Here is a 14,448-nt window from a genome sequence, read left to right as displayed (position 1 = left end):
ATCTAATAACTATAAAATGCGGACTTACATGCGTTTTTTAATCTGGAATAGTGATGATTAGATGTCATCAATTTTCATTTAATACAACTCTTCTCTTCGATAACCTCCAGCTATTTCCAGTTTTAATCTAACCTATGAATTAATAAATAATTCAACAAAAAATTAAATATTCCAAACTTTTACCATAAACTTTTAACTTAAACTTCAGGCACAGTTGTCAAACAACTGACTGGAATATGCTATCTGGTGATGTGGACTTCGAATTTTCTAGATTCATAAAAATACTAACTAATCTGGCTTCCAATTCTTTTCCCCTCAAGCGTATGAAAAATAAGCAAAATAAACCCTGGTCCACTAAAGGTTTACGTATCTGCAAACATGCGATCTTTATCGCACCTAAGGAAATTCTCGGATATTGTCTTCTTTAAAAATTACGTGAAATTATACAGAAAAAATTATCATATGACAATAAAAGCTGCCAAAGATATTTATTATAATAGGAGACTCGCCTATTCTTGTAATTTTTCTAAAGTAACAAGGTCCATTGTGAATGATCTGAGGAATAAGCCTTCTTTATCGAGCTTAATCTCTACTCTACCTGATAACTTCAATAAATACTTTGTAAATGTAGCCAAAAATTTATCAAATTCTATAACTCCTCACGATTCGCTTTCATATCTCCCTGATATGAAGCTAATGCTAACTTACACAGCACTCAAAAATAAATGCTCATCTGGAACTGATGGACTTAAATCTAAAATTTTTTTGAGTCTGCCCGATTGCACATTAAATCACCTTACCACTTTAATTAACCTTTCATTTCAAAATGGCACTTTTCCCAATTGAAATAAGTCGGCTAAAATTATACCTCTGCATAAAGGAGGAGATAAAAATTAAGTATCGAATTATCGCCCAATTGCACTCCTTTCCACGTTATCTAAGATCATAGAAAGATTGGTCAAACACAGGCTTTTATCATTATATTTTATCATCTTGGGTTTTTAAGTAACAAATGCACAAATGATACTATATTATCCCTCTTAAACAATGTCTACTCTAGCCTAAACAGACATCACTCCACTGCAACAATTTTGTATGATTGTTCTCAGGCTTTCAATTGTGTTAATCATAATATTTTAATCAATAAATTGCAGTACTACGGTTTCAGGGAACACCTCTCGCTTGGTATAAATCATACCTTATCAACAGAAGTCAGCTTGTAATGGTTGAAACAACGATGTCTTCTTGTAAGCCAATAGAATGTGGAGTGCCCCAAGGACTAGACCCTATTTTGTTTCTTTTGTTTATAAACAACATTGCCTATCTAGACATCAGTGGAAAAATATGTCTATTTGCTGATGACACTAGTACCCCTTGGAGCAGTTTCTGTTTCAATGTTTCTAAAGCCAAAGTTTCATCCTATAAAAATATACTGCAGCCTTTTTTATTAAATTTTTAGGGCTTGTTGAGGATAATTCCTTGAAATGAGAGTTATATATTACTGTCTTAAATTAAGTTCCCCCTCTTTTGCGCTGAGATCAGTTTCCAAAGAACTGAACTAACCACCTCCTTAATAGTTTATTATGCCTTTATTGAGTCGCATCTCCGATCTGCCCTTCCCTTCTAGGGTACGTGTGGTACGTCTCAATTTGAGCGAATCTTCAAACTACAAAAGAGAACTCTGGATATTTACTCGGACTGCTCACTGCTCACTGCAGCGACTTCTTTTAAAATTCTAACTCTTCCATCCTCATTCATCTTTGAAACCGTTTGTCTAATTTGTAAGCACGCTTCTCCAGGGCCGGATTAAGCTAGGGGCTTGGGGGGGATATAGCCCCGGGCCCCAGGTCCAAGAGAGCACCATCATTTGGAAATCATTCTGTATTTTTTGATGTTTTAATACCACAAATCTAACGTATTGATATTATTTTGTCAATTTTTCCGGATTTTTTAATTCCTAAATCTTAATCCGGCCCTGCGCTTTTCCAATTACAGAATTACTTTATTTAGTTATTTTGTTTGTTTTTCAGTTTTTACAAGTTTTTTTCTACAAATTGTAACAATTTTTTGACAATAAAGCATTTCTATATCTCTTAAGCATTAAATATTTATCGTCTTGAGCATTCAATGGAATCTTGTTTATTTCCTCTCTTGAGAATGTTTTATATTTGTACCCAACCGATTTCCGATTTAAAAATGCTATTAATTTGGCATATTTACTTAAATCTACATCATCATTCATAACTTCGGTTGTTTTAGTTTACAATAGCTAATAGCACAATATTTTATAAAAGTTTTGTTATTTTATTTTAAATAGTTTTCTTTGGATGTTTCCGGCAACAAATTTAATGTTGCCACATTTGCCTTTTCTATGATTTCTTCAGGAGTACATATATCAAACCCGGAATATTCACTTTCTATCTTAACAATAATAATAATAGAAAGCCACTACTACATTGAGACAAATAAAATTTTTGCTTAAATTCAAAATAATTCATGCGCTGTCAAGTCAAAATCAAAGGTGACTTGAGAGCGTAGAAAACAATTATTTTTCATTTTTTAGTTTAAAGTGCTTTAATGGCGTGTTTTTTAGTTCTTTTTAAGTAGATTATTTATTTTTCACTTTTCAGTTTCATATATTTATTTTTCCTTTAAGTTCTAGTCATTAGTATTATAAATAAACAGAGGGTCCACGGAAGTGAAATGTAGGTAGTATAGTAAATCTTCTACAGAGGATAGACAGTTGTAAAATTTGTTTTGATGTGAAGAGAAAATTGCAGTGATAATTTCTAGATAAAAAATTGGCCGAAACAAAAACGTTTTTTTTACAGCCTGAGTGGGATTTCAACCTACGACCGGCGAATGCAGAGGTTGACACCTGAGCCCGCTTGGCTAACGAACCCAATTTAATTGGTGTGATATACTAACAGTAATAACCCACAAAAGAGAGTTACAAACAAAATAACAAACAAAACCCACATACAGGTGAAGTTAATAAAAGCGTCTTTAATAAACTAGTGATTTAATTATTGTATAATTCTGAGAAACTACTCAATAAAAGCTGTTAATATCCTCTTTTGTTTAATACTTTTAATTTGTGCATTATGAATAATTTTTCAATACTTGTCATATTTATTTAGAATAAACATTGGATTTTTCGTAATTACTGTACTTAAAACTTTTAACAATACTCGAAAATATTTTGTTATATATTAGATAATTATAACAGCTGAGAGGAGAAAACATATTAGATAGAAGAATCAAGATAGAGCAGGTCAAAAGCTTTTAATACGTTGACATGACACTAACACAAGATAGAAGACTGGAACAAGAGATAAATAAAATAATTGAAGCAACAGGAAGATTATTCAACGCAAATAAAACACAGTAATTTCCAGCCAAAAAGGAAACACTAAAACGAATAAAAACCAAAATATATGAAAAAGTAGCGAATGGGACAAAAACGATTAATACGGAAGAGATATGAAGCATGATCTTACATAAAAAAGAAAGGGTCATGGAGGAGGAGTTGGAAAGAAAAAAAAAATAAAGATGGCAGGAGAAAACCGATGAATAAGATGGCAGGAAATGAAACAAATGACACAAATATTTAGGAAAGAACCACAAAATTCACAGTTTCATTCATTTGATTGAATTTACAACAGTAAAAAATTTTGATAAGCCCTTCTCAATATTATGAATAATAACTTAATTTCAATCGTATTGGGCGCCAACAAAGTTAAGCCAGTGGAAGAAACCTGAGTAATTTCATTAAAATAAAATAAATTAAAATAACAAATTATGTGCTCATTTTACTGGAGAGTGTATGGTGATATATTATTTTTTTTTTATTTATATTGCTTTTTCTCCAAATTATTATGATGATAATTTTTAGAATGACACCATTGATAGTTCATTTTATTTTCATGCAAAATAGAGTCATATTAGACTGTTAAACAACAACTAAAATATATATTTAAATAATTAACGGCTAGTTTACAAATAAGCAGGTTATATGTTAACGAGGTTTATTTGATAACATTTATATTCAAACAGTGATTGCTGTTATATATAGCCTAGACTCAAGTATAATCTAACTATACTATAATTTTTTTATCATAAAGGTCAAAGTTTAGATGAAATTAATAACAATTATCATTGCTCTTTCTTATTTCAACAATGAATTGCCAAGTGGTATGGATAGTTAGTGTTTTTATTATTGTACCCAGCGAAGGGAAGTATTTATTTAAAACTAACTATATTGATGTACCTCTGGATCATTTCAGGTAAGATTTTATTCAAGAAGATACTGGATTTAATATTATAATGAATAGTAGATAACAACAAAAACTAGTCACAATAATTGAAAAATAAATTTGTTTTTTTGATAGTATTGAGTGAGGAACAAATGTTATTGAAAACATCGGGAGAATGTATGTTAAGTTGAGTTAAGCTATTAAGGTTTCAAGGTAATATGGTAATGCATCTAAATGTTCTTGATTTTAGGTCTCTTCTGTTTGGAAATTAGTTTTTTTTTAATAATTTTTGAAGGAAATATGGTAATATGGTATTGACTATTGAAAGAGAGAATTAAAATGTTTCCCATTATAAATCTTACGTTCTATTAACAAAATTGAAAACTAGAATATCACTTACTACCCAAAATCTAGTCAACAAAGATTAAAATTTAATAAACCCAATTATTTTTTGTAAGCTTCAGTTAAATTTGTAAATTCTGTCCCCCTTTATTTGTATACAATTTTGGAATGCTATCTGAAAATTAAACACTAAATTATTAAAAGGATACATGTTGCGTGTGTGGCAAATATTTATCACTTCTAAACACTTTCTATACTAAAGTCGTACAAATCAAAAATGGAGTTAGTCACCTATATTATCGGTACATGAAAACTAATTCAAGCGCTAGCAGTCAAAAGATCACAACTCTTAATGTGTTAACAATGAAGTTTTCACTGGGTTATATAGTTATGTTCAAAATTTTACCATTTAGGGTGAAAATAAACAAGTCATTGGAAAAAACTATTAATCACGTCTAGAGAAATTGATTGTTTAGATTCCTTTATGAGTCTACACACATAAGATTGGCATTAGTTTTGGTTTAAAAAAATGGAGCTATAAACCAACAGATCTCGATACAACATTGAAGTGACATTTAATGTAATGGTTTTCTAACTGATCGACGCCGATAAACCATAAACGATTGAATACAGTATTTCACTAGCTATAGATATATGGATTCTTGTTGTCACCTCGGAAAAAGCTGATTATTTCTCACTATTTTAATTTGATTGATATATTTCACGACATGTGGCATATTCCGCATTTCTCCTTCAAAAAAAAAAAAATATTGCATTTTCCACTGCGTCCTTTTCAGATCTACTACTATAGACTAGATTTTTCTTACAGTTCTTTGTCAATGGCTTTGAATTGCCTATTACCGAATCCTTTGTCAACCTTATCATTTGAGCTTACAAAGCTCCGTTAACGGACTCACAATAGTTATGGCCTTTTCCTGTCTTCACCTATCAGGTTTGAGGAGAATTATATCAATTGTTCTATTATAAACTATTTCGTTTTTTTTTTTGACTTCATCAATTTCTCCACTATAACCAAGATTTCCAAATAGTAGTGAATCTCCATTATTTATGTTTGGAAAATTGTGGCATAATTCTAGCGTTTTCACACCTATTCCTATGCTTTCCGACGTCTTTAATACCATGTTACTTCCTCTTGTAAGGATGAAGCTTCCTTATAGTTTTCCATTTATAGATTTATCTTGTGACTTGCATGAAGGGTTGCCCCATTATATTATACATAATTCTGCGATTAGATTTCGGTAGTCTATTACATGTGTTGCTCTGGATTTAGTTACTGTCAAGTTTTAAAAAAACTCAATAATTTTTTTATTAAAGTGTTTCCTCATATTTTAGCTACACTTCAAATGCGATATTCAAGTTAAGATATTTGATTAATGATACGTATCTTAAAATAGGAGGCCCAATATTCTTTTATACGGGAAATGAGGGAGATATCACCAATTTTGCACAAAACACAGGATTTATGTTTGACATTGCACCGCAATTCAATGCACTATTGGTATTTGCAGAGCACAGGTGAGTTTGAAAATAGTAACAAAATTTGTAAATAATTTCAAATTATTAATAAATTATTGTGTTTTTTTAACAATAAGTTGTTCTTCGGTCTAATAAGGGCAATTTATAATCCTGTACTAGATCTATTATTACATTTTAATAATAACATTTCTCTTAGGTTAATTCTTTTATTTTTAAGGTACTACGGACAATCTCTACCGTTTGGGAATGAATCTTATTCAACGCTTGAAAATTTAGGATATTTATCATCACAACAAGCACTGGCAGATTACGTTTATTTAATAGAACAGTTGCAGAATGACTATATTAATTCAAAAAGTTTTAAACCGCTTCCTGTAATCGCATTTGGTGGCTCTTATGGCGGTATGCTGGCAGCTTGGATCAGGATGAGATATCCAAGTTCTGTGTTAGGATCAATTGCCAGCTCAGCACCTATTTGGCAGTTTAATGGACTGACACCGTGTGAAAATTTCAATAGAATTACTACTACAGTTTACACCAGTTATGGTACTGATAAATGTACCAATACTATCAAAAAAGTTTGGGCCACTGTAAGGTAAGTTCTAATAACTATAATGAAAAAGTTATAGCTTTCTCATTTTCTAATAAATTGAATTTTATAGAAACTTTGCAGCAACTCCAGCTGGTAAAACAAATATATCGTCTTTATGGAAATTATGTACACCAATATCTTCAGACAAGTCTGTTGAAAGCCTGATTGAATGGGTGGCTGAAATTTTAGTGAATATGGCCATGGCTAACTATCCATATGCAAATAATTTTTTGACTGATTTGCCTGCCTATCCAATTTTGGAATTTTGCAGAAAGTTGAACAATCAAACATGGAAGGACGATGTTGGATATCTTACAGCTATTGGGGAATCATTACAGATTTATACAAATTATACAGGAAAAACAAAATGTAACAGTATTAATAAAACGTCTACGAATTTAGGTGAAAATGGATGGTTCTTCCAGGTAAGTTCAACCAAAAAGAGTATTTCCTAACGCTGAGAAATAAATCCTTAATTCCTTTGGATTAAAACTCCGAAATTTCGACCAGCATTTCAAGTAATCGCTTATCATATTTAAAAATAATAATTCAATTTTAGAGCTGCACTGATATGATAATGCCAATGTGCTCTACAGATCTAGACATGTTTGAGAACGAATCTTGGGATTTTCAAAAATATTCAGATGATTGTTATAAGCAATTCAAAATTAGACCGAGAGACCCAAACGTGCCAATACGTGAATATGGTGGAAAGGAAATTGAAGCTGCTTCTAACATAATATTTAGCAATGGACTTTTAGACCCATGGTCAAGTGGAGGTGTTCTAAGAAATATTAATGATGATGTTAGGGCAGTTTTCATACCCGATGGAGCTCATCATTATGATCTGAGGGGAAAAAACGATAATGACACAGGGGACGTGAAAGACGTAAGAAGATATCATATTCATAAAATTGAGGAATGGATTCAGAAATATTATAATAGACCTCATGTTGATATTGTAAGAAGAAACCATAATTAGATGTAATAAAATAATATTATCAGTTTGATAGCAGCCCAGTCCATAAATTCAGATTCAAAAGTAGATTTTAGCCATTAGCTGACATTATATGAGAAAGTTTAACTTTCAATTTAGCAAAGATAACATGGATTCATTAGCTCTACAAATGTTTTTGGATGTATTCTCAAAAATATCTAACTGCTTGCACACTTTCCTGAGTCATTTTTTTCTCGACATATAACACATTTTTTAAAATTTCATTAAATAATGTTCTCACATTTGGAAAATCATAGTCTTGATACAATTTAATCAAACACGAACCTCTACGGTTCTCTAGGAGCAGACTTTAGAATGTTTTTGCTGAGTATGTCGTTTATAATAGCCGGCATATCGTCATCAAATATATATATATATATATATATATATATATATATATATATATATATATATATATATATATATATATATAAAACTAAAACAGACAACAATTTTTTAAACTTTCAACATCAATAAATTTATAAACGACGAACATCCGGCTTAAAATGATTCTTTAACACCAGTATCGGGAACTAATGTCTTGATTAATAGCCAAGGAAGTGAGCTTATTACAAAAAATTAACATGAGTTACATGAAGAAAAATCTAGATTATTCTTAAAATTAAGACGTAAAAAGATCATTCAACATAATAAAATTATTGTAATTTTGAGTTAAATAAATTTTTAGAAACATATTTTCGGACATCGAAAATATAACTCATGCTGTATAGCAACAAAAATTATAAATACTCATCGGAATTTCTAGTATCAAAAATCAATGTGTTTAGTTATTTCGTAAACATCTTGTATTTTTTTGTATATATTTTAATTAAAAGAGAGCTATGATGAAGTAATGCACAAATTCATAAGGTACAAAGTTCGTTAAAAATGCTAAAATAAGAGAATTAAAAAACTAAATAAAATTGATTTTGAATTCATGAAAAAAACTGCATAATTAAAACTTAAAGTTACCTAGTAAAAAAATCTCTTTTCATCAATTTTTTCAATTGTTTTGGTAAAACTGTTTGTCAGTTTCAGTCTAATAATTAGGATAGTAGTTTACGGCGATAGACATTGGAGCTATAACGAAGCATATGCTTTATTTGAAAGAACACATTTTGAAAGACCTCCAATTGCTAGAAGCACAGTATGCAGAATGAATGCCAACTTTAATGAAACGGGTAGCGTGGCAGATGCTCGAAGCTCCAAAATCAGGATACCAAGAATAAGCAACGAAGGAAAGTTTGATGTTTTAATTAATTAATCTGGATTCAGATATAACAAACGCAGTGCCTCCAAAAAAATATTGTTTGGGAAGGAATCGTCGGGGGAAGATTTATCGGTCGTCCTTATTTCTATTGCAGTAATCGAACAGCTGTTGTACATTTGTAATATTTTCATATGACATAGCTTCCGGACCTAATTGCGGTATTTACGGATCCAAATAATAGGAAAAACTTGGATCTCAGTATTTGGTTCCAACAAGATGGAGTACTACCACATTATGGTCTTAATAACTATGATGGAATTTCTGAAACCGTTGGCGATATTCATACTGAATATACTGTTTACACCACCACTACACCAACCCTAACAATTACACTGTCTGACTGAAGGTAAACTTCAGTCTTTGAAGACGATAGCTTGGTTATCGAAACGCGCGTCAGACAGTGTAATCGTGAGTGTTGGTGTAGTGGTGGTGTAAACAGTATATTCATTATGGTCTTAATGTTCGAATGTTTCTGAATAATCAGTTTAAAGGAATGTGAAATTGGAAAACGTGGGTCAATAGAGTGGCTACTTACCTACATCTTACCCTTCTTGATTTTTTTATTTACCAAGTCGGATCTATGTTAATCTACTAAACATTTCAGAAGAATTAATGGAACGAATTAGACATGAAATGAATATAACTGCGCAGATGATCGCAAATCTGTAAATCAGGTCCACAATCGTGTAGCGAACAGTACACAGTTTGAACAACTCCTGTAAGAAATAGTTTTGGTTCAATAGACAGTTTAGTTATTACTAAAACCTAGTTTATCTTGATTTTTATTGGTTTTCTCCTATTTTTATGTAATTCCTACTCAAATTATTTGTTATTATGACGTATTTTTTTGATTTGTCAAATGACGCGTTTTCACATTTTTTTCGAAAATGAACATTGTACGTTTTATGAATTTTGTGCATTATTTTATAATCCTATATATAGGAGCAAACAATAAACAGAGCCGAATTTACGGAAGTACCATCTTATCCTTAAGATAAATAGTCCTTCGAATCAGAAAAATATTATTGTAAAGCCAGCTCTGCAGGAGTGGTGGGAACCACTCCTCCGAATGCCTCGTAACTTCAGAACAGCTCTCGAGACAGCGTTCGCCGCGTTAGTCGACCCAGCTTGGTATTTTGTGCCGTTACAAAAATCTTAGTATATTTGTGTAGTGTATTGCGTACGAAAAATTTGCGAATTTGACTAACTACCAATAAGGAAACTGCTCTTATACAAGCCCAACACCCCATTTGTCAGAATTAAACTGGAATTCCAAATTTGTAAGGTATGTGAGATTTGATTTAGTGACCTTAAGCCACGTAGAAACTACCTAATACAGGTAGACTATCTGATGATAGGTACATCGTTTTTTACCTGGATTTTCAATTGTTACGTTATATATAAAAGCACAGATATCCCAATGCATTCCAAGATATTTTATAATTGACAACTTAGCCAATTATACAATAGTTATGTAATTATAAACAGTTATATTTATTTAATGTAGTATGTATATAGTAAAATATTCGGCATACCGAAACTAGTTTTTGAAGAATTCGTTAAGAAATAGGAAGTGATAACATTTCATATTAAATTTCAAGGATTTACTAATGAGTAGGTACCTAGATTGTTTGAAATTATTTAAATCAGTTCTTTCTAAATAACACCAGCTACATTTATTGAGTTTTTCTTTACGTTACCTCAAAATCATATTTAAAGAACCGAAAAGTACTATTTTGCTTTCCTTAGGTATAATCTAATATTTTTAGTATAAAAATCTTAAACACATTTTATGTACTAGTCTTCGATGTTAAGGTATGTGCTAAAAGGAGTTTATTATTATCTGTAAGGTATATATGGAAGATAAAATAATCAATCCATCTCTTTATGTAGAAATTGAACTAAAAATGTAACGACGTATGAATAGCTAGAAAAATGAAATCCAGGATGAGATTGTTTAATCTCAATTTAATTTTCTATTGCTATTATAAATTTCGTGTAATTAACAATTGTTTTAATTAACAACTACAGTTTCGTATAGAACAAAAAATAATGTAGATATATATATATATATATATATATATATATATATATATATATATATATATATATAAACAACAGTTTCATGTAATTCAAATTAGAAACAATTCAATGTAGTTGTATCAATTCGAACGATTGTAATCGTTTTGGTCGTACAACTCCATTGAGCTAATTCGAAAAATAACTGAACTAAAGTTGGTCTTGAATATCAGAAATGAAACAAAACAAATGACTACTACATTCGAAAAACCACAAAAGAATCTATTGTGTCCACCATTATTGCTGCGATACTAGGGGTCCTTAATGCTTATAGCTAATCTATTAATTTGCCTTTTCTTGGAAAGTTCATAATGTGGGATGACTCTAGCAGCCAGATATATTCGTTTTCCATTTCATACGCTCCCAGATGTAGGGCTCTGGAATGTTTCATACTTCGAGAAAATATGGTTAGAGGTTTCATTCTCTGCACAACAGAATCTGCAGGCAGCAATATCTGCTAAGTCTAACGTCTTCAGGTGTCCGTTGAGGCGATACTGCCCTAGATAAATACATAGTTACTACAAATTTACCATTATACCGGTTTTTTGTATATTCTTTAGTTTTTCTATGCTATTTTGAATAAGAGATCACCATCTTTTAATCTTTCATCTAAACCTTTCAAAACTATCTTTTTTTACATATTGAATAAAACTATATTTAATATAATATTTAACAAGTCAGTTTGCATTTAAAACGTATTATTGTTATCACAAAAAATAAATTTATAGTTGTTACTTGTTTTATATTTCGATAGTCCTATTGGAAGGTCTGGTACTTCACCCACAAATTAAAAAGTTAAGAGTTAAGGCACAAGAGCACAAAAAAAGAAAAATACAGTATGCTCCTTACACGGCCATTACATTTGTGGAAATTCAAAGGCCCACATTAAACTTATCCCGGTCTTTGAATAGCTGTCTTCTTCGTCTATTTACTCTAATAGGCCTAATGGAGTACTCGCAAATATATTTACAAATACTACGAGCCTCCTCCCATTTTAGTTGGCCCAATTGAAAAAAATTACTAATTATTGCTTTTTCAGCTATTAAAAACCGGCAAATTGTTTCGTTTTGAGCACTTTATATTTTCTATAAACATTTTAGATACTTTTACAGGAGTTACAAGTCTTAACATACGTTATAATTATAAACCAAAAAAAACCAAAAACCAATCATGTAATCAAAAAATTAAACATTAAACATACTTTTAAAAGTTACCATTGCGTAACATCCCCTTTATTTTTAATAACAGCCGTAATTCTTTGAGGCATGGTATTTATTAAATTCTGGCAGTATTCGGGAGTAAAATTATCTCAAATTTCTTGTAGTTCTTCTTTCAATTCCATGACAGTTCTAGCTGGATTTTCACGCAACTGTTTTTTCATTTCATTGTGCCAAAGTGTTTCTATTGGTGATAAATCTGGACTACTTGAAACCCACTCTAAAAGTGGAATATTGTTGTCTGAGAACCGTTTTAAGGCCTTTTTTGACTTACGGCATGCTGCTCCATCTTGCTGAAAAATAAAGTCTTTCCAGCGGTTAAAGTTACTTCTCTTGTTGGCAACAATGATTCTTCTAAAACATCCAGGTACTTTTCAGTATTGACAATTCCGTTTATGAAATGCAGTTTTCCCACTCCTCTTTCAGATATCGAGCCCCACACCATCACAATTGCCGGAAATTTACTTTCCGCTTCAAAAAATCTCGATGAAAAGCTTCATTTTTTTGTCGAATAACTCTACTTCAATCGTCACCCACGCAAACTTCAAAACGAGACTCATCACTCCAATGTATACACCTCCACTGTTCAAAATTCCAATTTTTATGCTCTTTAACCCATTTAAGTTTATTTTTCTTTTGGATTTGAGTCAATAATGGCTTTTCCTTGGCCTATGTAAAGAAAATTTGAATTTAGAAAAACATGCATTAAACTGTATATCCGAAATCAAAATTTTTGAGCCTCTCTGTGACATGTGGATCTTAAAACCCGCCTACTCACTGCATTATTCCAAAGTACACTGAGTTGACCATAGTTAGCAAGTCTGTTTTGTTGAATTATTCTTTTCAACGCTCGTTTATCTTTGTCTGACAATTTCGATTTTCTTACGTATTTTAGGGACAATCGAACCATTTGCTTTGCTTTATACAAGCGAACTATATTTCGAACACTGCATTTTGACATGTTTACAACTTTCGTGATTTCTGAGTTCTTTTTTCCATTTTTGAATAAGTTTATTATGATTAAACGAATTTTTCCATCAATAACTTTTCCTCTACCCATTTTAAAAATTATACTCACCTTATTACCTCAAAAATCTATCTTGCCGTGGTCCAGATAATATCATATTATGATCTCCATGATTTTGTAGCCCAGATCTAGCACCTGTATGAAGATAAATAACATCATTATTTATTTATACGATTTATAATTGTTTCTACTAGGAAGTAATAAAGGATTCAAGCGTTCGAGAATTGGATATAACTAATGGAACGGAGTAGGTAATAGACAAACTACTATCTTTTGGGTATAGTACAAAAGTGATTATTGTGTCACGATAATTAATTGACGGAATAGGAAAAATATTTTACGATAAACGTAACAGGCTATTTAATATGTTACATTCCTTCTCCTCTTTATTAATTTCTTATAAACTTAACAGTATAAGAAGAAAAAAGGTGAAGTTCAAAAAGATAGAACATTGATGTTAACGAGACACTGTTTTTTTATCAATTAAAGCTACAACTTTGAAGTTATCAATAAATGTTACCTAAAACTGAAATTGGGAGCAAAATGCTGTTAATTATAAAAATTAATATAGCATACTGCCATTAGCAGTAGGTTAACAGAAAATTAACCAAAAAGTGCCTCAAAAAATAATCAGTACCATAACAAAAAGTAATAAGAATGGTAGCTTCTATTGAAATATGAATTGATAAACACTTTAACAAAATATAAAGTATCTGAGGAAAAAAATTAGAAAATGAGAAATATTTCAACAATAAGATGAGATGAAGAAAAAAGCTTGAGATTATTCGCAAATGGTAATTAGTACCTGATTACAAAACATGAAATTTTCAGTTACTAAAAATAAGCAATAGTAATAACCCCATGTGAGAAACCACAAAGGCTAAGAATAATGATTATACCTATATATCGAAGATAACTGTGTCAATGTAAAAATACGTGATACTTGTCAAGCTTTTAAAAGACAATAGTGCTTTATGGAAACTATGATACAGGATAAGATAATATGACTATCAACTGATATTGGATCCTAACTCAGAACGAGATTTTCATCAGAGTTTCCGAACGTCGTGTTGTATTTTCGTGGGAAATTTTAAATTTGAAATAACCCATAAAAATGTTTATTACCTCTTCTAGTGTCATATATTGCTTTACAGGTTTTGTTTTTATAGAG

At 30.8% G+C, this 14,448-nt stretch overlaps 2 protein-coding genes across 3 annotated transcripts in view; both read left to right on the top strand.

Moving 5' to 3' along the window:
* The first annotated feature begins 4,060 nt into the window (after positions 1-4,060).
* On the top strand, positions 4,061-7,702 carry LOC130892767 (lysosomal Pro-X carboxypeptidase-like). The gene is made up of 5 exons (XM_057798373.1): positions 4,061-4,286; positions 5,952-6,134; positions 6,313-6,690; positions 6,758-7,112; positions 7,247-7,702. Exons 1-5 carry the CDS (start codon positions 4,180-4,182, stop codon positions 7,667-7,669), a joined length of 1,446 nt encoding a protein of 481 aa, XP_057654356.1. The 5' UTR covers positions 4,061-4,179; the 3' UTR covers positions 7,670-7,702.
* A 282-nt stretch (positions 7,703-7,984) lies between these two features.
* Positions 7,985-14,448, top strand: part of LOC130892774 (uncharacterized) — a 61,443-nt gene continuing 54,979 nt past the window's right edge. For both annotated transcript variants that reach the window (XM_057798385.1, XM_057798403.1), the window contains exon 1: positions 7,985-10,239. The gene's annotated coding sequence lies outside the window, so the exon portion shown is untranslated. The remainder of the gene's footprint in view (positions 10,240-14,448) is intronic.

Source organism: Diorhabda carinulata, chromosome 1 (genome assembly GCF_026250575.1).
Source record: "Diorhabda carinulata isolate Delta chromosome 1, icDioCari1.1, whole genome shotgun sequence".
In the NCBI taxonomy this organism is placed as follows: Eukaryota; Metazoa; Arthropoda; class Insecta; order Coleoptera; family Chrysomelidae; genus Diorhabda; species Diorhabda carinulata.
This window is presented reverse-complemented; position numbering and strand designations above follow the sequence as displayed.